Source organism: Scyliorhinus canicula, chromosome 6, assembly GCF_902713615.1.
Source record: "Scyliorhinus canicula chromosome 6, sScyCan1.1, whole genome shotgun sequence".
Lineage (NCBI taxonomy): Eukaryota > Metazoa > Chordata > Chondrichthyes > Carcharhiniformes > Scyliorhinidae > Scyliorhinus > Scyliorhinus canicula.
The window spans coordinates 148,362,089-148,386,124 of record NC_052151.1 but is presented as its reverse complement, the minus strand read 5'-3'; the positions used below and the strand labels follow the sequence as shown (position 1 = coordinate 148,386,124).

At 44.3% G+C, this 24,036-nt stretch overlaps 1 protein-coding gene across 1 annotated transcript in view; it reads left to right on the top strand.

Annotated features, from left to right (window-relative positions):
- slc66a3 (solute carrier family 66 member 3) overlaps positions 1-19,767 on the top strand; it is a 69,425-nt gene extending 49,658 nt beyond the window's left edge. Inside the window, exons 6-8 of the mRNA XM_038800256.1 lie at positions 11,853-11,973; positions 16,031-16,072; positions 19,495-19,767. Coding sequence (XP_038656184.1) covers positions 11,853-11,973; positions 16,031-16,072; positions 19,495-19,586 — 255 coding nt within the window. The 3' untranslated portion in view covers positions 19,587-19,767. The remainder of the gene's footprint in view (positions 1-11,852; positions 11,974-16,030; positions 16,073-19,494) is intronic.
- The last annotated feature ends 4,269 nt before the right edge of the window (positions 19,768-24,036 follow it).

The window sequence follows — 24,036 nt, the reverse complement described above, 5'->3', positions numbered from 1 at the left end:
TGCTCCGTGAGTTAGTGTACCGAGAGCTGCACCGTGAGTTAGTGTACCGAGCGCCGCACCGTGAGTTAGTGTACCGAGCGCTGCTCTGTGAGTTAGTGTACCGAGCGCCGCACCGTGAGTTAGTGTACCGAGCGCTGCTCTGTGAGTTAGTGTACCGAGCGCCGCACCGTGAGTTAGTGTACCGAGCGCCGCACCGTGAGTTAGTGTACCGAGCGCTGCTCCGTGAGTTAGTGTACCGAGCGCTGCTCCGTGAGTTAGTGTACCGAGCGCTGCTCTGTGAGTTAGTGTACCGAGCGCCGCACCGTGAGTTAGTGTACCGAGAGCTGCACCGTGAGTTAGTGTACCGAGAGCTGCACCGTGAGTTAGTGTACCGATCGCCGCACCGTGAGTTAGTGTACCGAGCGCTGCTCCGTGAGTTAGTGTACCGAGCGCTGCTCCGTGAGTTAGTGTACCGAGCGCTGCTCCGTGAGTTAGTGTACCGAGCGCCGCTCTGTGAGTTAGTGTACCGAGCGCTGCACCGAGAGTTAGTGTACCGAGCGCTGCTCCGTGAGTGAGTGTACCGAGCGCTGCTCTGTGAGTTAGTGTACCGAGCGCCGCTCTGTGAGTTAGTGTACCGAGCGCTGCTCTGTGAGTTAGTGTACCAAGCGCTGCACCGTGAGTTAGTGTACCGAGCGCCGCACCGTGAGTTAGTGTACCGAGAGCTGCTCCGTGAGTTAGTGTACTGAGAGCCGCACCGTGAGTTACGCTGCCGAGCGCTGCTCTGTGAGTTAGTGTACCGAGAGCCGCACCGTGAGTTAGTGTACCGAGAGCTGCTCTGTGAGTTAGTGTACCGAGCGCTGCTCTGTGAGTTAGTGTACCGAGCGCTGCTCCGTGAGTTAGTGTACCGAGAGCTGCTCTGTGAGTTAGTGTACCGAGCGCCGCTCCGTGAGTTAGTGTACCGAGCGCCGCACCGTGAGTTAGTGTACCGAGCTCCGCACCGTGAGTTAGTTTACCGAGCGCCGCACCGTGGGTTAGTGTACCGAGAGCCGCTCTGTGGGTTAGTGTACCGAGCGCCGCACCGTGGGTTAGTGTACCGAGCTCTGCACCGTGAGTTAGTGTACCGAGCGCCGCACCGTGGGTTAGTGTACCGAGAGCTGCTCTGTGAGTTAGTGTACCGAGCGCTGCTCCGTGAGTTAGTGTACCGAGAGCTGCTCCGTGAGTTAGTGTACCGAGCGCTGCTCCGTGAGTTAGTGTACCGAGAGCCGCACCGTGGGTTAGTGTACCGAGCGCCGCACCGTGAGTTAGTGTACCGAGCGCTTCTCCGTGAGTTAGTGTACCGAGCGCCGCACCGTGAGTTAGTGTACCGAGCACCGCACCGTGAGTTAGTGTACCGAGAGCTGCACCATGAGTTAGTGTACCGAGCTCCGCACCGTGAGTTAGTGTACCGAGCGCCGCACCGTGAGTTAGTGTACAGAGCGCTGCTCCGTGAGTTACGGTGCCGAGCGCCGCACCGTGAGTTAGTGTACCGAGCGCCGCTCCGTGAGTTAGTGTACCGAGCGCTGCTCAGTGAGTTAGTGTACCGAGCGCCGCACCGTGAGTTAGTGTACCGAGCGCCGCTCCGTGAGTTAGTGTACCGAGCGCCGCTCCGTGAGTTAGTGTACAGAGCGCTGCTCCGTGAGTTAGTGTACCGAGAGCCGCTCCGTGAGTTAGTGTACCGAGCGCCGCTCCGTGAGTTAGTGTACCGAGCGCTGCTCCATGAGTTAGTGTACCGAGCGCCGCACCGTGGGTTAGTGTACCGAGCGCTGCTCCGTGAGTTAGTGTACCGAGAGCCGCTCCGTGAGTTAGTGTACCGAGAGCCGCTCCGTGAGTTAGTGGTACCGAGCGCTGCACCGTGAGTTAGTGTACCGAGCGCTGCTCTGTGAGTTAGTGTACCGAGCGCCGCACCGTGAGTTAGTGTACCGAGAGCCGCTCCGTGAGTTAGTGTACCGAGAGCCGCTCCGTGAGTTAGTGTACCGAGAGCCGCTCCGTGAGTTAGTGTACCGAGCGCCGCTCCGTGAGTTAGTGTACCGAGCGCTGCTCCGTGAGTTACGGTGCCGAGAGCTGCTCTGTGAGTTAGTGTACCGAGCGCCGCACCGTGGGTTAGTGTACCGAGCGCTGCTCCGTGAGTTAGTGTACCGAGAGCTGCTCCGTGAGTTAGTGTACCGAGAGCTGCTCCGTGAGTTAGTGTACCGAGCGCCGCACCGTGAGTTAGTGTACCGCGAGCTGCTCCGTGAGTTAGTGTACCGAGCGCCGCTCCGTGAGTTAGTGTACCGAGCGCTGCTCCGTGAGTTACGGTGCCGAGAGCTGCTCTGTGAGTTAGTGTACCGAGCGTCGCTCCGTGGGTTAGTGTACCGAGCGCCGCTCCGTGAGTTAGTGTACCGAGCGCCGCTCCGTGAGTTAGTGTACCGAGCGCTGCTCCGTGAGTTACGGTGCCGAGAGCTGCTCTGTGAGTTAGTGTACCGAGCTGAACCGTGGGTTAGTGTACCGAGCGCCGCTCCGTGAGTTAGTGTACCGAGCGCTGCTCCGTGAGTTACGGTGCCGAGAGCTGCTCTGTGAGTTAGTGTACCGCGAGCTGCTCCGTGAGTTAGTGTACCGAGCGCCGCTCCGTGAGTTAGTGTACCGAGCGCTGCTCCGTGAGTTACGGTGCCGAGAGCTGCTCTGTGAGTTAGTGTACCGAGCACCGCACCGTGAGTTAGTGTACCGAGCGCCGCACCGTGAGTTAGTGTACCGAGCGCTGCTCTGTGAGTTAGTGTACCGAGCGCCGCACCGTGAGTTAGTGTACCGAGCGCCGCACCGTGAGTTAGTGTACCGAGCGCTGCTCTGTGAGTTAGTGTACCGAGCGCCGCTCCGTGAGTTAGTGTACCGAGAGCTGCTCCGTGAGTTAGTGTACCGAGCGCTGCACCGTGAGTTAGTGTACCGAGCGCCGCACCGTGAGTTAGTGTACCGAGCGCTGCTCCGTGAGTTAGTGTACCGAGCGCTGCTCCGTGAGTTAGTGTACCGAGCGCTGCTCCGTGAGTTAGAGTACCGAGCGCCGCTCCGTGGGTTAGTGTACCGAGCGCCGCTCCGTGAGTTAGTGTACCGAGCGCCGCACCGTGAGTTAGTGTACCGAGCGCTGCTCCGTGAGTTAGTGTACCGAGCGCTGCTCCGTGAGTTACGGTGCCGAGAGCTGCTCTGTGAGTTAGTGTACCGAGCGCCGCACCGTGAGTTAGTGTACCGAGCGCTGCTCCGTGATTAAGGTACCGAGCGGTGCATCGTGATTTAGTGTACCGAGTGCTATTCTATGAGTTAGTGCCAACATTCAAAAGAGGCGTAATACTGATCCCTTCTATTTTCCACCTTTGTTGGAAGTAAAAGATCTCATGATGCTTTCCAAATAAGATTTAAAATGTTTCCCACTATGCTGACTGAGCCAACAGCACAAAAACAAATGTTCTGGTCTTTATTTCATTGCTGTAGGTGGGACTTTACTGTGTGTAAATTGGTTGCTGTGTTTCCCGACATTACAACTAAGGCAACAACTTTGTGTTAGTGAAATGTTTTCATCATGTTAGAATAGTGAAAAGTGCAGGTTCATAGAATCATACATGCCCTACAGAGCGTAAGGAGGAGATTCGACCCATTGAGTGTGTACCGACCCTTCGAAAGAGTACTCTTCCCATGTCCATTCCCCCGTCCACCGCCCTATCCCTGTGACCCCATAACCTAACCTACATATCCCTGGACACTAAGGGCCAATTTAGTGTGGCCAGTCCACCTAACCTGCACACCTTTGAACTGTGGGAGGAAATCAGAGCACCCAGAGGAAACCCAAGCAGACATGGGGAAAACGTGCAAACTTCACACAGTCACCCGAGGCTGGAATTGAACCCGAGTCCCTGGTTCTGTGAGGTAGCAGTGCTAACCACTGTGCCACCGTTCTTCGCTATCATTTGAATTAAGCAGTTCATGGTGATACTTTTGAGAGGCCATTGATTTCATTGGACAGTAGGTGATGTATTAATAATGTCACTGGACTAGTAATCCCGAGATCCAGGCGATTACTCAGGGCTCATGAGTTCAAATCCCATCATTGCAATAAATCAAGGGGAGAAACATTAATCCATTCTCCAGATTACAATGCACTGATTGTGACTGAGTAATGGATGTAATCACTGCCCACCCATCCACTGCCCCACTCGTACCCGCACCTTGATCCTCCCAAGTTCTCACTTTATGGATTTGCTTTGCTAAACTCCATCTTGGTTTTCTCCTTTCCGATCCCTCCTAATTGGCACATTGTATACGACACCAGTTAATGCATAATGTATACAGCACATTGTATATAGCACCTTTCAATGTAGAATGTATTTATCATATTGCATATAGGACCTATCAATGTAAAATTGCATCTCAAGCACTTCCCAGGAGTTATTGAAGGGTGCTATATACAATGTGCCATATACGTTAAAAGGTGCTACATACAATGTGATATATACATTGAAAGGTGCTGTATTCATTGAAAGGTGCTATATACATTGAAAGGTGCTGTATACATTGAAAGGTGCTATATACATTGAAAGGTGCTGTATACATTGACAGGTGCGATATACATTGAAAGGTGCTATATACATTGAAAGGTGCTAAATTCATTGAAAGGTGCTATGTACATTGAAAGGTGCTGTATACATTGAAAGATGCCATACACATTGAAAGGTGCTATACACATTGAAAGGTGCTATACACATTGAAAGGTGATATATACATTGAAAGGTGATGTATACATTGAAAGGTGCTATATACATTGAAAGGTGCTGTATACATTGAAAGATGCTATACACATTGAAAGGTGCTATACACATTGAAAGGTGCTATACACATTGAAAGGTGATATATACATTGAAAGGTGATGTATACATTGAAAGGTGCTATATACATTGAAAGGTGCTATACAGATTGAAAGATGCTACATACATTGAAAGGTGCTATACACATTGAAAGCTGCTATATACATTGAAAGGTGCTGTACACATTGAAAGGTGATGTATACATTGAAAGGTGCTGTATACATTGAAAGATGCTATACACATTGAAAGGTGCTATACAGATTGAAAGATGCTATATACATTGAAAGGTGCTATACACATTGAAATATGCTATATACATTGAAAGGTGCTATATACATTGAAAGATGCTATATACGTTGAAAGGTGCTATACACATTGAAAGGTGTTATACACATTGAAAGGTGCTATATACATTGAAAGGTGATGTATACATTGAAATGTGCTATATACATTGAAAGGTGCTATATACATTGAAAGGTGACGTATACATTGAAAGGTGCTATATACATTGAAAGGTGACGTATACATTGAAAGGTGATATATACAGTGAAAGGTGCTATACATGTTGAAATGTGATGTATACATTGAAAGGTGCTGTATACATTGAAATGTGATGTATACATTGAAAGGTGCTGTATACATTGAAATGTGATGTATACATTGAAAGGTGCTGTATACATTGAAAGGTGCTGTATACATTGAAAGGTGCTGTATACATTGAAAGGTGCTATATACATTGAAAGGTGCTGTATATATTGAAAGGTGCTAAATTAATTAAAAGGTGCTAAATACATTGAAATGTGCTAAATTAATTGAAAGGTGCTATATACATTGAAAGGTGCGACATACATTGAAAGGTGCTGTACATATTGAAAGGTGCTGTATACATTGAAAGGTGCGATATACATGGAAAGGTGCTATATACATTGAAAGGTGCTATATACATTGAAATGTGCTGCATACATTGAAAGGTGCTATATTCATTGAAAGGTACCATGTACAATGTGTCATATACATCGAAGGGTATTATATACAATGTGCCATATACATTAAAAGGTGCTGCATACAATATGCCATATACATTGAAAGGTGTTACAGTATGCTATATACATTGAAAGGTGCTATATATATATATTGCAAGATGCTAAATACAATGTTCCATTTACATTGAAAGGTACTATATACATTGGAAGGTGCTATATGCATTGAAAGGTGACATATACTATATACGTGTAGAGTCTGCACGTTCTCCCCGTGTCTGCGTTGGTTTCCTCCGGGCACTCCAGTTTCCTCCCACAGTCCAAAGATGTACTGGTTAGGTGGAATTGTCATGCTAAATTGCCCTGTAGTGTCCAAAGGTTAGGTGGGGTTGCTGGGTTTCAGGGATAGGATGGAGGCATGGACTCTTTCAGGAGCTGGTGTACATTCGATGGGCCGAATGGCCTTCTTCACTGTAAATTCTATAGGGGCAGCATGCTAGCACAGTGGTTAGCATTGTGGCTTCACAGCGCCAGAGTCCCAGGTTCGATTCCCCACTGGATCACGGTTTGTGCGGAGTCTGCACGTTCTCCCCTTGTCTGTGTGGGTTTCCTCTGGGTTCTCCGGTTTTCTCCCACAGTCCTAAGACGTGCAGGTTAGGTGGATTGGCCATGCTGAATTGCCTTAGTGTCCAAAAAAATAAAGGTTAGGATGGGTTATTGGGTTAAGGAGATGGTGTGGAAGTGAGGGCTTAAGTGGGTCAGTGCAGACTTGATGGGCCAGATTTCCTCCTGCATTGTATGTTTTATAGGGCAGCTACGTAGCACAGTGGTCGGCACAGTTTCTACACAGCTCCAGGGTCCCAGGTTCGATTCCCAGCTTGGGTCACTGTCTGTGTGGAGGCTGCAAGTTCTCCCCGGGTCTGCGCGGGTTTCCTCCGGGTGCTCCAGTTTCCTCCCGCAGTCCAAAGATGTGCAGGTTAGGTGGATTGACCGTGCTAAATTGCCCTTAGTCTCCTAAAAAGATTAGGTGGGGTTACCTAATGTAGGTGTAGGGATAGGGTGGAGTTGTGGGTTTAGGTAGGATGCTCTTTCCAAGGGCTGGTGCAGACTCGATGGATTGAATGGCCTTCTTTTGCACTGTAATTTCTATGATTCTATGATATACAATGTGCTGTATTCATTCTACATCAAAAGGTGTCATGTACAATGTGTCATATACATTGAAGGGCGCTATATACAATATGCCATTACATTGAAAGTTGCGACATACAACGTCTATATACATTGAAAGGTGCTATAACAATGTGCTATATACATTGCCAGATTCCATATACAGTGTGCCATTTACATTGAAAGGTGTTACATACAATTTTCCATTTACATTGAGATAGATGCTACACACAAGGTGCTATGTACACTGAAAGCTGCTAGATACAATTTGCCATATACATTGAAAGGTGCCATATACATTAAAAGGTGTGATATACAATGTGCTGTACACTTTGAAAGGTGCTATATGCAATGTGCCATGTGCATTCTACATCGACAAGGTGCTGTGTACAATCTGCCATGTACATTGAAAGGTGCTATTTACAATGTTCTATATACATTGAAAGATGCTAGATAAGTTTAAGTTCTTGTTATTGGATGAGGTTGAGCTCTCAGCCAGTCGTTAGGCTGTTCAGATGCAAATGTGAAGAGGGAGCACAAGATAAGTGAATAATGAGACGTGTGTAAACCGTAACCTAGCACAACTTTCTTTTGATTTTGGGGAAGGGTAGAATGTTGAAATAATGTATCACCTGAGTTCTGTATCTGTCTGTTGCAATCTTTCTGTTACCCATGGGAAAGATTGGTAAGATTCCTCTGAGTAATTTTTGTGGCTAATTTTAAACATGGGAGGAATCTGAAATGAAAGAAAAACAACGGCTATATGCTCAATCAGCATTGAGAGCGTTGCTTTTCTTGTTGCATATTCATGACCTGATCTTGAGTATTGGGAGTACAATTTACGATACAAAACATAGGAGATAACAAACAGGAGATTAGCAAACTTCAGGAAGATGTAGGCAGGCTGGGCAAGCATGTGGCAGGTACAGTTTAATGCAGAGAAGCATAAAGTGATGCACTATTTGAGGAGCAACATGTAAAGGCAGTCTAATCTAAATGGCACTATAATTGATGGGGATGTGAGAGCAGAATGAGCAGGTGGTGTATATTCTCAAATATTTGAAAGTGATGGGGCAAGTTGAGTAAGTATATGGGATACTCAGCTTTCCAAAAGGGAATTGATGACTAAACAAGGAAGTCAATCTAAATCTGCCAATACCTAGCTAAGCTCAGCTGGGGTATTATATACAACTCTGGGCATCAAAAAAATAAGAAAGACATCAAGGCTTTGGAGGGGGTACTGAGGAGATTTACAGGGTGATACCAGGGAGATTAGATGTGTGGAGAAATTGGAGAGCTGGGGTTGCAGTCTCTTGAGCAGACAAGGTTAAGGTGATATTGAAACAAATTATTCAAATTATGGAAGGTTTTGAAAGAGTAAGTGTTGAGAAACTTACATCTGGCAAGTGGGTCAGTAATCTGTTTACATAAATTTAAAATAATTGGCAAAAGAGCTCGAGTGGAAAGGAGAAATTTCTTCATGCAAAGGATTGTTATGATCTGGAGGGATCGTGGAATCGGATTCCATTGGAACTTTCCAAAGGCAGTTGGACATGAAGTTGAAGAGGAGCAATTTACACCATTAAGGGGAGAAAGCTGATCTATAAGACTACATTGGAGAGTTTCTTCAAAACGCCACCGTAGACATAACGGGTTGATTTGTCTCCTCGGCTGTAAGATACAATCATAGAATCCCAACAGTGCCATTCAGCCTATCGAGTCCCCACTGATCCTCCGAGAAAGCATCCTACCCAGGCCCATGGGCCTTCTCTATCCCAGTATCCCCACCTAACCTTTTGGACACTAAGGGGTAATTTATCATGGCCAATCCACCTAACCTGCACATCTTTGGACTTTGTGAGGTAACCGGAGCATCCGGTGGAAACCCACGCAGACACAGGGAGAATGTACAAACTCCACACAGACAGTTGCCCAAGGCTGGAATTGAACCCGGGTCCCTGATGCTGTGAAACAGCAGTGCTAATCACTGTGCCACCGTGCCGACCATCAATGGAATTGTAAAATTTCCCCAATCTATGTTCATCCTGGTAGAAATTGACGGTGTACAATTTGTTTAGCAGTCATCAGTAGCACAGAGAGAAGTTGGTTGTTTCCTATAGTTGTGTGATTGGTTGCCAGATGTTGAGTGAAGTACGGATTCTGGAGGATGGTCAGATATCAGGTGAGAAAACAAATCTGGTACAGTATATTGTGGACCTTCATTGATTGCTCTGGGTATCATAATTTGTTCTGCAGGTCAGATATGTGAAGAAACAGCAGTTTGCGTTACGTGTCCAATTTTGTTTGGGAAAATTGAACAGAATAGTGGGAAGAATAGTTCAAAGCTACTGCAAACATATTCAAAATATCAACATTCAATTTTATTAGGCCTCCTGTATGTTTTTAAAAAGATAGGAATCAAAATAATTTCTGTAAAACTGAACTGATTAACACCACTTGACATCGAAGACAGTTTAGGTGGGTTTGGATTGGGTGGTGGTACAGTACAAATCTGGCACCACATTTATCAGGATAACTATGTATTTGTTACAGAAAGAGCACATTCCTCTGACATAACCTCATTTACTGTTCACAGTAAGCAATCTATCGCTGGGCCTCATAGCTTTGAAGTTTATCTTTCTGTTTCCAAATCCTTTCTCACTGTGTCTATTTTATTGTTTTTTTCTCTCCCTTCCTCTCTGGAGGGATCCACAGCCTTTTGCTTAGTGTATGCTGTACTAATATCAGTAAGTATCTGTAATTACATCTCATCCTCTTGTGTTGGTGCACACAAAGCTGGAAGATTTTGTTCGCAGAGTCTCCTGCCTGTAGACCATCCTGAATAAGCTGCTGTTTGAAGACCAGCCCCTTTTTTAATTTAAGGTCATCCGAGCAACAATTGGGCTGTACTCAAATTTGTCAATGAACGGTACTTTAGTGATTTTCTGCTGGTTGTTTTTGTGATTCAGGATCTGCTGGAGGCTATTTTGGAAGTCATCTGTTTTGCTATGATTGTCTGTGAATAGCCTCATTGGTGTAATGCGAGCAACTGGACTAACTTGGTTAATTTTCATTAAAATTAGTCAGCTGGACTGTCTGGCTAGATGCTGTATCATTTATTGCCAATGCACTTACTTATTTTGTAACTTTGTATTGAAAAGCTATAAGCGTGGATATGCCAAGAACTGGAAATTTTCCAATTGCTGTGATCCCAAGATGTTGGTGTATTTTTTTCTGTTTAATGGTCATTTTTGTTATCTCTCAAAAAAGCTATTGGATGAAGCATCGTTGAAAATCAGCCGTGCAAACTATCTTCATCACATAGCTCCTAGTGATTAATCCCAAATAATTTCCCATCTGACATGGTGACAATATGGTTGTTTCATTTTCAGTTCTGAATTATTGAATGAAAATGGTAATATTTATTTCTCCATATAATGCTTCCTCTATCAATTATAAAATGACACAGTTAATTATTCCATACAGGTGTGAAACTGTATCAAGTAGCTTTATGTATTTTAACTGCAGAAAAAAATAACTTGTTTAGGCTCACTGTTTTGGCACAAATTAAAATGGGAAATTAGAAAATATAAGTTAACAGACTATGCTTAGAAACTGACTGTCCCACCACTCTTTTTTATTTTTCTATCTGCGTCTCCATTTCTTTTTTCTCACTTGCCGTTTTATTCTATTTTTCTTGCCTTAACTTTTTCTTGTTGTGTTTCTGTTTACTATTCTCTGCCCACGGAAGCCTAGAAAAGGTGGAGATTGGAAGATGGGGAAGTCCTGCAGTGGAATACAAGTGGCGATGTCAGGCTTCAACCTTAGCGAGATGGTTTTCACCAATGGGGATACCTAGGGATGTGGAGTGAGATCAACAGTAGCTGCGTTTAAGGTGTCAGATTTGGCTCAGTGGTAGCACTCTTGCTTTTGAATCGGAAGGTTGTGGCTTCAAGTTTCCGTCCAAATAATTTAAGCATGTTCTATAAGCTAATAATTCAGTACAGCACTGGGTGACTGCTGTCTTTTGGATGGAACTTGAAACCGGATCCCTGCCTGTCTTCCCAGCTGGATGTGAAAGACCCTATGGTACTTTTCAAAGAAGAGCAGTGAGGTTCTCTCCGGTGTCCTGGTTGATATTTATTCCTCAACCAAAATCAATTGAAGGAGGCTATCTGGCCATTACCTCCTTGCCTTTTGTGGGGCCATATTGTGCCAAATTCCCACTTGACAATATTGGCTACACTTCAGAAGTACTTCATTGACTGTACAGTGCACTTGGACATCCTGAGGTCATGAACAGTGTTATATATAAAAGCAAGTACTTTCTTCCTTCTTGATTTAAAAAAAAATTGCATAATCAGCTAATCCTTAAAATTGACTAAGTAAACCTTTCTAAACACCCATATTTTCCAGTATAATTTTTCTAATTGTTGTATTCCAGTTGAGTTCTGTCTAACAATCATTATCAAGTAATGACTTTACAAAATATCCAATTCATGCAGCCAGTAGCAATAAAGGCATTCTGTTGACAATCCCAGTGTACCAAAATTGTTGGAGCTGGATAAAACAATTGAATGAACTTATTGAGATCATTTTTGTTCTCTCGTCAGCAGATGGACTAAGAATAGCTTTGCCAGTGATATTCTGCATGCCGCCTTGACTTGGAATGGCTATGTGTGCATGCATGTGTATGTGGAACGAACCTACAGGGAATAAACAGGAAAAACTGTTGTTTTAAACAGTAGCATCTGTGACTATCTCAACTTCAGATTTCCTTTGGGCAAATAAAGTGCCTGGGGATTGATTGGGTATTTTGATTACATTTTTATGATTAATACAAATCTTCTTTTTGTTATAGAATTTGTCCACGTTTATCAGTGCATTAAGTAAATATGCCCAACTTCAGTCTTTGTGGAAGACACGTGACTCTGATCGAGTCAGTGCCCTGACATGGGGCTTTTCAATCTATACCGTATGCAGTAAGTGTGACTATGAACTGAATCTCATTTTTCTAAAAAAAAACTAAGTTTAACAATATCATGTATTTTTTTGAGACCTCAGCAAAGGATTGTATATTTCTAGTTTTACTTTGATTTCAACTTTAATAATTCTACGGGCAGCACGGTGGCACAGTGGTTATCACTGCTGCCTCACGGCGTCGAGATCCCAGGTTCGATCCCGGCCCCGGGTCACTGTCCGTGTGGAGTTTGCACATTCTCCCCGTGTTTGCGTGGGTTTCACCCCCACAACCCAAAGATGTGCAGGGTAGGTGGATTGGCCACGCTAAATTGCCCCTTAATTGGAAAGAATTAATTCAGTGCTATAAATTTATTTTTAAAAAACTGTGGGAATTCTGTAAGACTCGTAAGCTGGATCAGGTGGATGTAGAGATATGGAGGGATGAGTAATGTGCCGGGGTCCCAGATTTAAATCCCACCAGACAGATGGTGGAATATGAACTCAATCAATAAAATGCTGCGGCCATTCTCTTTTCCTGAGACTAAGTGTTGACGCTGGGGCAGGATTCGTGGACTTCCACGATAGCAAAACCTGGCCAATCCACAGACCGGTGAGGGGCTCGCACCAGCGCCACATGGAACACGATCGATTCCAATGGTAAAGGTGTTGGTTTGTCGGGGTTGGGATCGGGATTGGCATTCGAGAGGCTGACAAGCTGCAGCCACATATTATCACTCCACTCCCTCCACACACTCATCCCAGCCAAGAAGATGGCACTGGTTTCGTTGGAGCGCACCCATCCCATTGAGCGCCCATCCCGTTAATAGGTTGGCTGGGGCCAGAGAATACCTAGGGGAGTAGCCTTGGGGGCCACCCATACGACCCATGGCACAAAGTTCACAATGGTCAGTCAGCGGCGTCAATAGCTGCCTGGCTGCCTGGCAGGCTCCAGGCCCTGCCCTCTCCCCAGCCCTGACAGATGCTTCCCGACTAGCGGCACCACTGTCAGCACACTATGGAGATGCTGGACACTTTTCGTACCCCCTCTCTCCTCCTCATCAGCCACGGTGCCTGTTTCATGAAGCACAAGTGAACCGTGCAGGATAGATTTTGAACAGATCTAGTAACTCAAGACGAGGCATCGATGAGGCGCTGTGGGCTATCAGCAGCAGTAGAATTGTACTCGAACACAATCTGTAACCTCATGGCCTGGCATAGATCCCACTCTACCATGACCATCAAGCCAGGGGATCAATCGTACTTCAGGGAAGAGTGGAGGAGGGCATGCCAGGAGTAGCATCAAGCATACTGAGAAATGAGGTGTCAACCTGGTGAACACCTCTACAGTGCAGGACTACCTGTGTTCCAAACAGCAAGGGCAGCAAGTGATAGACAGAACTAAACAATCCCACTCCCAACAGATCAGATCTTAGCTCTGCAGTCCTGCCACATCCAGTCATAAATGATGTTGCATAATTGAACAACTAACTGGAGGACAAGGCGCCACAAATATCCCCATTCTTAATGGTGGGGAAGCCCAGCACAAATAAGACTGAAGCACTTATAACAATCCAGCCAGATCATCGCATGGCCTCTGCCTCCTCTGGAGGACCCCAGCATTACGGATGCCAATCTTCATCCAATTCAATTCACTCTACGTGATCTGAATAAATGGCTCGTGGCACTGGATACTGTAACGGTTCGAGGCCCTGACAATATTCTGGCAATAGTACTGAAGACTTCTTCTCCAGAGTTTGCTGCCCCTAGCCAAGCTGTCCCAGTACAGCTACAACACTGGCATCTTTATAGAATTTACAGTACAGAAGGAGGCCATTCGGCCCATCGAGTCTGCATGGGCTCTTGGAAAGAGCACCCTACCCAAGGTCAACACCTCCACCCTACCCCCATAACCCAATAACCCCACCCAACACTAAGGGCAATTTTGGACACTAAGGGCAATTTATCATGGCCAATCCACCTAACCTGCACATCTTTGGACTGTGGGAGGAAACCGGAGCACCCGGAGGAAACCCACGCACACACGGGGAGGATGTGCAGACTCCGCACAGACAGTAACCCAAGCCGGAATCGAACCTGGGACCCTGGAGCTGTGAAGCAATTGTGCGATCCACAATGCTACCGTGCTGCCCAATAGTGAACCTGATCGGTTTTCTACGACAATTGAGAATGGTTTCATGGTCATTATTAAATTTTCTATTGAATTCAAATTCCACCATCTGCTGTGGTTGGGTTTGAACTTGGGTCCCCAGAGAATTACATTGGCGCTCAGGATTACTAGTCTAGCGACAATACCACTACCCGGCAATGTGAAAAATTGCCCTGGTGTGTCCTGTACCCAAAAAGCAGAACAGATTCAACCCGGCCAATGTCCCATCAGTCTACTCTCGATCATAAGTAAAGTGATGGAAGGAATCATCAACAGTGCTATCAAGTGGCACTCACTCGGCAATAACCTGCTCATTGATGCTCAGTTTGGGTTCCACAAGGGTCACTCAGCTCCTGACCTCATTACAGCCTTCGTTCAAACATGGACAAAAAAGCCGAACTCCAGCAGTGAGGTGAGAGTGACTGCCTTTGATATCAAGGCAGCATTTGACCGAGTATGGCATCAAAGAGATCTACAAAACTGGAGACAATGGGTATCAGTGGGAAAACTCTGCTGGTTGGAGTCATACCTGGCACAAAGGAAAATGGTTGTTGCTGTTGGAGGTCAATAAATCATCTCAGTTCTGGGATATCACTGCAGGAGTTCCTCAAGGTAGTGTCCTGGGCCGAACCATCCTCACCTGCTTCAATAATTACCTTCCGTCCATCATATGGTCGGAAATGGGGATGCTCACTGATGATTGCACAATGTTCAGCACCATGCGCGACTCCTCAGCTACTGAAGAAGTCATGTCCAAATGCAGCAATATCTAGACAATATCCAGGCTTGGGATGACGATTGGCAAGTAACATTTGCGCCAAATAAGTGCCAGGCAATGATCATTTCTAACCATCGCCTTTGACATTCAGTGGCATTACCATCGCTGAATCCCCCACAATCAACATGCTGGGGTTACCATTGACCATGAACTGAGCTGGACTAGCCATATAAATACGGTGGTTAAGGAGCAGGTCAGAGGCTAGGAATCCTGCATCAAAGGGGCTGGTTTAGCTCACTCAGCTAAATCGCTGGCTTTTAAAGCAGACCAAGCAGGCCAGCAGCACGGTTCGATTCCCGTACCAGCCTCCCCGGACAGGCGCTGGAAAGTGGCGACTAGGGGCTTTTCACAGTAACTTCACTGAAGCCTACTCGTGACAATAAGTGATTTTCATTTTTCATTTCAAATAACTCACCTCCTGACTCCCCAAAGCCTGTCCGCCATCTACAACGCTCAAGTCAAGGGTGTGATGGAATACTCCCCACTTGCCTGGATGAGTGCAGCTCCAACAGCATTCAAAAGCTTGACACCATCCAGGACAAAGTAGCCTGTTTGATTGGCACTCCTTCCACAGACATTCACTCCCTCCATTACCAATGCACCATGGCAGCCATGCATACCATCTGCAAGAGACACCGCAGTAACTCACCTAGGCTCCCTACACAGCCCCTTTCAAACCCACGACCACAACGATCTAGAAGGACAGTGGCAGCAGATAGCTGGGTAACCCACCATTTGGAAGTTCCCCTCCTGACTTAGTGAAGGATCGGCGATACATTTCTATGTCCAGGTCAAAATCTTGAAACTCCCTCCCTAACAGCACATGGACAGCAAGGTGCAAGAAGGCAGCTCACCACCACCTTATCGCGGGCAATTAGGGATGGACAATAAGTGCTGGCCAAGCCAGTGTTGCCCGTATCTCATTAATACATTTATTAAAAAGGAGGCTTTTGAATGGAGTCTGGAAGGAATGCCAGGAGAACATTGGAACAGACGACTCTGGTGACATAAAGATAAAATAACAATGTGGGACCTTTTAAGACTTGGTTACTTGTATTATTCCACAATAGTTAGCTGTGGAGTATTTGGTACATTTGATGCAATTACTAATAATTCTATTATTCTTGTACAGCAAGAATCTTCACCACTTTGATGACCACCCAGGACACTGCAGGTGAATAGATTTTACATAATTACCAAGAAAACCTTAATTTTACATAATTACCAAGAAAATCGTAAATTTCTAATTTTCAGTATGTCTATATTTTAACTGATTAATGTGTTGACAGATTCTCCATGTACAACTCCCTTAACAATCACATATCTACCCTCCTTATCCTTTACACAATGCTCTACCCTGAAGGGAACATTTTTGTTAACCAAAATTGCTTCTCTCCAGTCGCTTATTGAAAACGAGGCAAAAAGGACCTGCCCCACCCATTCTTGCCCTCTGCCAACCAAAATAGTCTCCAGGAACTGTCGGTGCAGTTTATAGGCTGCCAACCAGTGAGAAGGATGTAGAAGAACAAATCTGAAAACAAATTACAGAAAGATGCAAACATTATGGACGCAATCTATTGGCCTCGTTGTGCCCGACTTGGGACGCGACGAGAGAGATTTACCGGCCTTGTCACGCCTCACAAAAGCTAATGAGATTGTGCAAGGTATTGCAATCTGGATCCCGCCCATTGAGGTTGGGACCCAGATTTGCATATTCAAGTGAGCAGTCAGTCCCACCTGAATATGCCTGTGCCGGATCTACCCAGCGCCCGGAACCTAACGGCCTTGCCTTGGAGATCCAAAGCAGACACGGTTTAGCTGTGGCTTCCACAAACGTGGAACGGCCGTACCGACACTTGGGGGATGCTCCAAGGCGATTGGGGGCCCCTGGTGGTCAGGCTCTGGGCAGGGTGGTACCTTGGCACCCCAATGCCACCTGGGTACTGTGGCAGTACCATCCAAATCCCACCCTGGCAGTGCAATCCTGGCAGCACCAGGGTGCCCATGCAGCATTGCCATGCTGGCAGTGCCAAGGTGTCTGGGTGGTATCATGCCATAGACCAGGCCCGCAGATGCCGTGCCCTTGTGAAGTGGGGTGCAGAGGGCTTGATGACCCCTTATTGGTGAGTGGGGGACTCTGAAGGCCATGATGTGTGAGGGGGCAAGAGATTGGGAGACCATTTTCATCTCTTCCTTCACTGGCGAGCGGAGCTTGTGAGTGCATGAAACTGGACCAAGTGTAGAAGCCAGAAATGAAGGAGAGTCCCGTTTCATAACGGGGTGGTTCGCAGTGCTGCAATCACTGGGAAAGACCTGGCCAAAAATGCTCGACACCGGACTCTGTTGCATTTCCGTTAAACCATGCCCTGTGGAATAGTTTTAATGGGGCCTTTAAATCACCCGAATATAGGCTGGGTCAGTGGGAGTGTAAAGGATGGAAAGGGGCAAAAGTTTTTAGATTGTGTCCAGTCCAACAAGAAATGATGCACTGTTGGAACTGGTTCTTGGAAATGAAATGGGCCAAATAGATCAAGTGTTAGTGGGGGAACATTTTGGAGACAATGATTATTGTAATGCAAGATTTAGGATGCTGTAGAAAGGAAAAATAGGGAATCCAGAGTAAAAATAATGAACTGGGTGAGAGTTGACTTCAATGGGAAAGCATGGAGCTGGGCCAGTTAAACTGGAATGAAAGGTTGGCGGGGAAACCTGTAGCTGAACAATGGTCTACCTTCAAAACAGAAATGATCTGAACACAGTCAAGGTATATTCCTTTAAAGATAAAGGTAGGACAAACATATACAGAGCACCCTGGATGAAAAAATAGGTAGAAATTAAGATAAGGAAGAAAAAAATGTGCTTATGACAGCCGTAAGGTAGAAAGTACAGTCGAGAACTGAAGAGGAATACAGAAGGTTTAGATGAGAGGTGAAAAAGCGCAGGAGAAAGTGAAGAGGGATTATGAGAAAACATTTGCAGCCAGCACAATGGGGAATCCCAAAGCCTTCTTTAGGCATGAAAATACTAAAAGGATGATAAAAGGAGGAGGGCTGATTAGCAACCAATAAAGGAATTTACACATGGAGGAGGGAGCATGCCTGATGTGTTAAATGAATATTGCGCATCCGTCTTTACCAAGGAAATAGGTGCTACTTGGGCCAAGGTGGCAGAGGAGGAAATTCTGTCACTAGAAGGGTTCAAAATCGATAAGAACGAAGTGCTGGACAGACTGTCAGTACTTAAACGTTGACAAGGCACCGGGACCAGATAATGCATCCAAAGATACTGAAGGAAGTGACAATGGAAATCCGGGGGGTTGGGACGCACTGGCTACAATTATTTCGTCTTTAGACTCATGGGATATTCCAGAAGAACTGAAAATGCTACACCCTTGTTCAAAAAAGGGGTCAGTTTAACATCAGTGGTGGGCTAGCTTCTAGAAACAATTATCAGGATAGGATTAGTAGTTGTATGGAAAAATGTGGGTTGATTAGGAAGAGCCAGCTTGGATTGCGAAAGGGGAAAATGGTGTTTAACAAACTTGCTGGAGTTTTTTTGAAAAGGTGCCAGAAAAGGTCGATGAGGGTAATGCTGTTGATGTGTAAATTGGACTTCCAAAAGTTATTTGACACAGTGCTGCACAACAGAGCTGTGAGATGAGGAATAAAAGGGACAGTGCAATTTGGAGACAAAATTGGCTGAATAACAGGGAGCAGAGAGTAAAGGTCATTGGATATTTTTTGAGCTGGAGGAAGGTTTGTACTGGTGTTTCCCAGGGATCAGTACTGGGGCCTTGCTTTTCCTGATATATATTAATGATCTAGATCTTGGTGTACAGAGGACAGTTTCAAAGTTTGTGGATGACACAAAATTTAAATGTATTGTAAACTGTGAAGGGGACAGCGTAAAACTTCAAAAGGACATAGACAAGTTGGTGGAGTGGGCAGATAGGCGGCAGATGATGTTCAATTCATAGAGTACAAGAGCAAGGAGGTTACACTGAACTTTTACAAGGCACTAGTTCGACCTCAGTTGGAACATTATGTACAGTTCTGGTGCTAAACTATAGGAAGGAAACTCTTCCCTTCATAAAAGGATCAAGAAGAAGAGGGCACAGATTTAAAGTCATTTGCAAAAGTGGCAAATGTTATGTGAGAAAACCTTTTTCACACACGGGGAAGTGGTTGGAGTCTGGAATGCCCTGCCTGGGGTCCTGATGGAGGCACAATCAATCAAGGCATTCAAGGATGCATTAGATAATTACTTGAATAAGAACAATGTGCAGGGATACAGGGAAGAGCCTGGCGGATGGATTTAAGTCGTGATGCTTATTTGGAGAGCTGATGCAGACACCGTGGGCTGAATGGCCTCCTTCTGTGCCGTAACAATTCTGTGATTATGGTGGTGGCTGACATCATTGAACCCCAGAAGGCACCTATGAAATGCTTCTGTGCCTTACGTAAATGAAAATTAAAATACAATAATCTTTTTAATTATTACAAACTTCTATTGTAAAAGCAATGGCTTGGGTTTTATGCATGGTCTGTATTTATGCTTTAAAGGCACATCTTATAATGCTTTTAATTTTCTTTCCAGTGCTTATCCGTTATGTGGTTATTGCTGTGTTGAATATATGGGTTTTCGCCTCCATCATTTACTACAGGAAGGCTGGAAAGAGAAAGGACTAAACCGGGTGAGAGGCAGTGCCCAGGTCAACTGGTTTTCTGGGTTGAATGAAAGATTCTGCATTGGTGACAATCAGCGAAGAACACTTTATTTACTATTCTGTTGTAATATGATGTAAAGACAACCAACTCAAATATGCTGGATCTGCACAATAAATGCTAATTTCATTTTTTTTATACAGATGATGTGGTATGGCATAACCATCAATTTGAACCCTTGGCTGAGGATAGGAGTGAATAGATTCTATTATGGAACAAACCAAGGACAGAAACTGATTAAAGTACAAAGAATAAAGAACAGTACAGCACAGGAACAGGCCCTTCAAGTCTGCGCCGACCATGCTGCTCTCCTAACCTAAAACCTTCTACTTTGCTGGGGTCCCCATCCCCCTATTCATGTATTTGTCAAGTTGCCCCTTACACGTCACTATATTCCCGGCTTTCACCACCTCCTCCGGCAGCGAGTTCCAGGCACCCATTACCCTCTTAAGAAACTTTCCTTGCACATCTCTAAACTTTGCCCCTCGCAACTTGCACCTATGTCCCCTAGTAATGCACTCTTCCACCCTGGGTGAAAAGCTTTTGACTATCCACTCTCTCCATGCCACTCATAATCTTGTAGACCTGTGTCAGGTCGTCCTTCAATCTCCGACGTTCCAGTGAGAACAAACCAAGTTTATCCAACCTCTCCTCATAGCTAATGCCCTCCATACCATGCAACATCCTTGTAAACCTCTTCTGTACCCTCTCCAAAACCTCCATATCCTTCTGGTAGGGTGGCAAGTTCATGTCTAATCGTCCTCAACAGGTGCCACTCAGAAATTTACTGTAGCCAACAGTGAAGTGAATGAGGATAAACCATTGTCAAGTTTTTTTCTTAAAACCGGATGCTTTGAATATTGCATAGCTGAGCCAATCCAAATGAAACATAGATCAAGACCCCTATTACATTAAGTACAGCTAAATAATAATATTGTAACAATTATAAACACAAGTACTAGTTTTATTTTAACCTCAAGTCAAATCGGAAAGGCAGGGATGTGTGAATCCTTTGCTTGTGAATCATAGTTGCTTACCACAAAGCCCTAGAACTCCATTGAAGCAAATACAACAATAATATGAATTAAAAGTATACCCGATATTCACAAAAGCTACTAAAATAAAACTTCTGCCGTTATTTTTCTTACATAAACATTTAATATAGAATTACAGCATACTTTGTGTACTGCTTCCCATGATGATGCTGCAGTAACTTTAAATGCATATGCGTTTTGTTGAAATGTGGTGGTGCAGCAGGATAAGCACAGAGGATATTCTTGTTTTTACCCTGAGCTATGCCATGATTAGCAACTCTCAAGAAAAAAGAATTGCATCAAATAGATGTACATGATGTTAATATCCAAGGACCTAAAGCAAAATTTGGTCAGTTGAGCAATACTCAAAAGACCCAAGACAAAGTACAATGGTGGCAGCCTCACTAAGTAGTCCAATAAGTGGCGGGGATTATGACTGGGACTGCATAAATTTCAGGCCTTTGGAGGAATAGTCCAAGAAGAGGGAGCATATGTTATACAAGGAAGAGCACATACTTAAAGCACAGTTATGGCAGAATAGATATTGGAGGAAATTGGCACCGAGGAAAACAGTAGTGAAGCAGAATAGCCTTTTACAACATGGAATGAAAAGCAACAAGCAACAGAAGGGTGATCAATTATCCCATTTTGGAAAACAATGGGATCACATAGAAGTAGCTAAAGACACAATCAAGTTGGTTTTGTTAGGAATGTATGATAGGCTTGATCTTCTGCAGTTTCATAGCTGATGAAGTGCAACACTAAAAAATAAACAAATGGGAACAGACTCTCCATTATGGATTCATCTTGTGAAAATTAGTTATTAGATACAAAGGAATGTGCATGGAGCTGAAAGGGCACAGGAGGTGGGTTGGTTATTTAAATATTGTACTGTTGATTTCCTAAGATGTGATCACTAGTTTAAATTCAACCTTGGCTGGCAAGGTTTGCCAGGCCTCCACCCCCCCCCCCCCCCTCCCCCCCCTCACCCCCACCCCCACCACGACCACCTCTGCATTCATTGATTGTTACCTCTGATGTTCCTTCTGGCATTCACTTTACACCTTCCATGCAGCATGCCTGAGATTGATGTTTCCTGGACCTTCCAAATGCTACTGGTCCTTTGCATTCCCCCAACCCCCTGATCTTTCTAATCCCTCCTGTTCACCCCTGTCAAAGGCCTGCCCACTCAGTAACATGGCTACTTTTCAATCTGGCTGGTGCAACCAAAAACAGAGATTTAAAAATGATCTTAGGGGTTTCTTGACAGGAGCCCCTTGCTCACCATGATATTGAGGTTGTGATTTCTTAAAGATGATTCAATCCTTTTTTTTTTATTTAAAAAAAAGAGTACCCAATTTTTTTTTCTAACTAAGGGGCAATTTAGGGTGGCCAATCCACCTACCCTGCTAATCCTTTTTAGATTCTGGGGGTGAGACCCGCGCAGACACGGGGAGAATGTGCAAACGGATAGTGACCCGGGGCCGGGAACGAATCCAGGTCCTCGGCACCGTGAGGCAGCAGTGCTAACTACTGCGCCGCCTTGTTGCCCCTCAATGATCGTCAACCCTGCTTGTGTTAATTATGTGCACTCTTAGCTGCCCAGCTATCATCTGTGATGACTAGATACTGGATGCCAGGGTGATTTTGGAGCAGAGTCTGGAATAGCACCAACTCAGTTGCGTTCAGTAACACAAAAGCAAGATTAAACAGGTACTTCTGGTGCAGGTGAAGCTAATGGCAGGATACAGAAACAAGGAGAATATCAAACCCCCAAAGATTTTAAAAAAATGCGAGGCATCAGTAGTTTGGAGTATAGACATTATGTGCCTGGTATATGTTATCAGCTCACAGAAACAGATGACTTGATATATAGAACAGGAGAAACTCAAGTGTGAAAGAGATTGAGAATCAGGAGGGTAAAAACAGCATGGAAAAGTAGCAAATACAGTCAAAAGAAATCAAAATATACTGTATAGAGAGCTTATATGTTTTCATAAAGAGTTTATTTGCAATCACTCCAAATATGTGCTCAGTAGCTCTTAATACAAGGGATGGTGCAGTAATGTAACAAGTAATGCATTGTTTTATTAATTGTGACAACTCCCACTTGTTATTTGACATAAGGCATTGATGATATGAAAGTGTAACAAAACGCAGACTATTTTCTTTACAAGGAGTAGTACAAGATCCCATATGCTTTAAGAATGAAATCAATATGGGTAGGGAATATTTTATCAGTGTTGATAGCTGTTGGGATCAGATGTGTTGAAGGGTCCTGCCACGTTCTTAGAAATTCTGTTACTAAAGGTTGAATATTAAAAACAAAAATTTGAAAACAAGTGGCCTTAAAATATTTATTTGCAGTAGCACTTCTTACAAGTTAATGTCTAATGTTCTAAAAGGTTTAAGTTACAATATTTTGATGATTAATTCATATTTAACTTTTCATATTTTACTTTTGTTTTAATAATGTTTTCCTCAAATTCTAAATTCAATGTAGCATGCAGACATTTAATGGATAGAGTTGGAATCAGATTTTTCTCCCCCACAGGAAACATTCCCAGGAAAGTATACAATTTTCATTTCAGCATTTTTTTTCATAATTAATTTTATGGCTAGAATTTCAAATATTTAGTAACTATTCAATATTTAAATAATGGAAACAAATTTGTTACGCATTTTTCAATTATGCTTCAAATTGATCCAGTGTAAATGAAGACTTCTGTAAGTCTTTACAAAACTATTTGGATTATATATTTGGAAAGTGATTTGAGGTGTGCAGGGAAGTATAACCATTAATATTCTTCAATTCCTCAATCACTTGACAGCCACAATTCAAGAAAAACATAAACACAGTTTGTGAATAACACAGAATAAGTGAATAATTCAGATCCAGCTGTGTATTAATTCCAATGTCATAAATGAGTAATACGGCTAATTGTGTTCATTTAATGTAACACTGTATTTTGCATTTGGCTTAAAATGGAAATTATATATGCTGGAAATGCTGGGTCACCAGTTAGTTAAGATGCACACTCCATTGGTTTCCATGGGTGCATCGCTATAGATTTTGGGTGGTGACTTCATGCAAACTATTTTTAAAGTTATTTTTCTAATGCTAGGTTAAAATGGGTGTTGGTCAAAATTCACAAAGTAACCTTTTTCAATGTAATGTTATGCTTGCATTCCTGTAAGCAGCTCTATAATACAGATTACAGCTGATAAATAAAGAATACAGATCACTGAAGGATGTGGTAGCTTGCTTTTGTACTTTGATCCATTTGTAAGTTTTATATAAATAGACAATAGCAATGCAGTAACTAGTCAACATGGAACTTAAACAATATATTGGTTTGTATCATTGTATGACAGTTCAC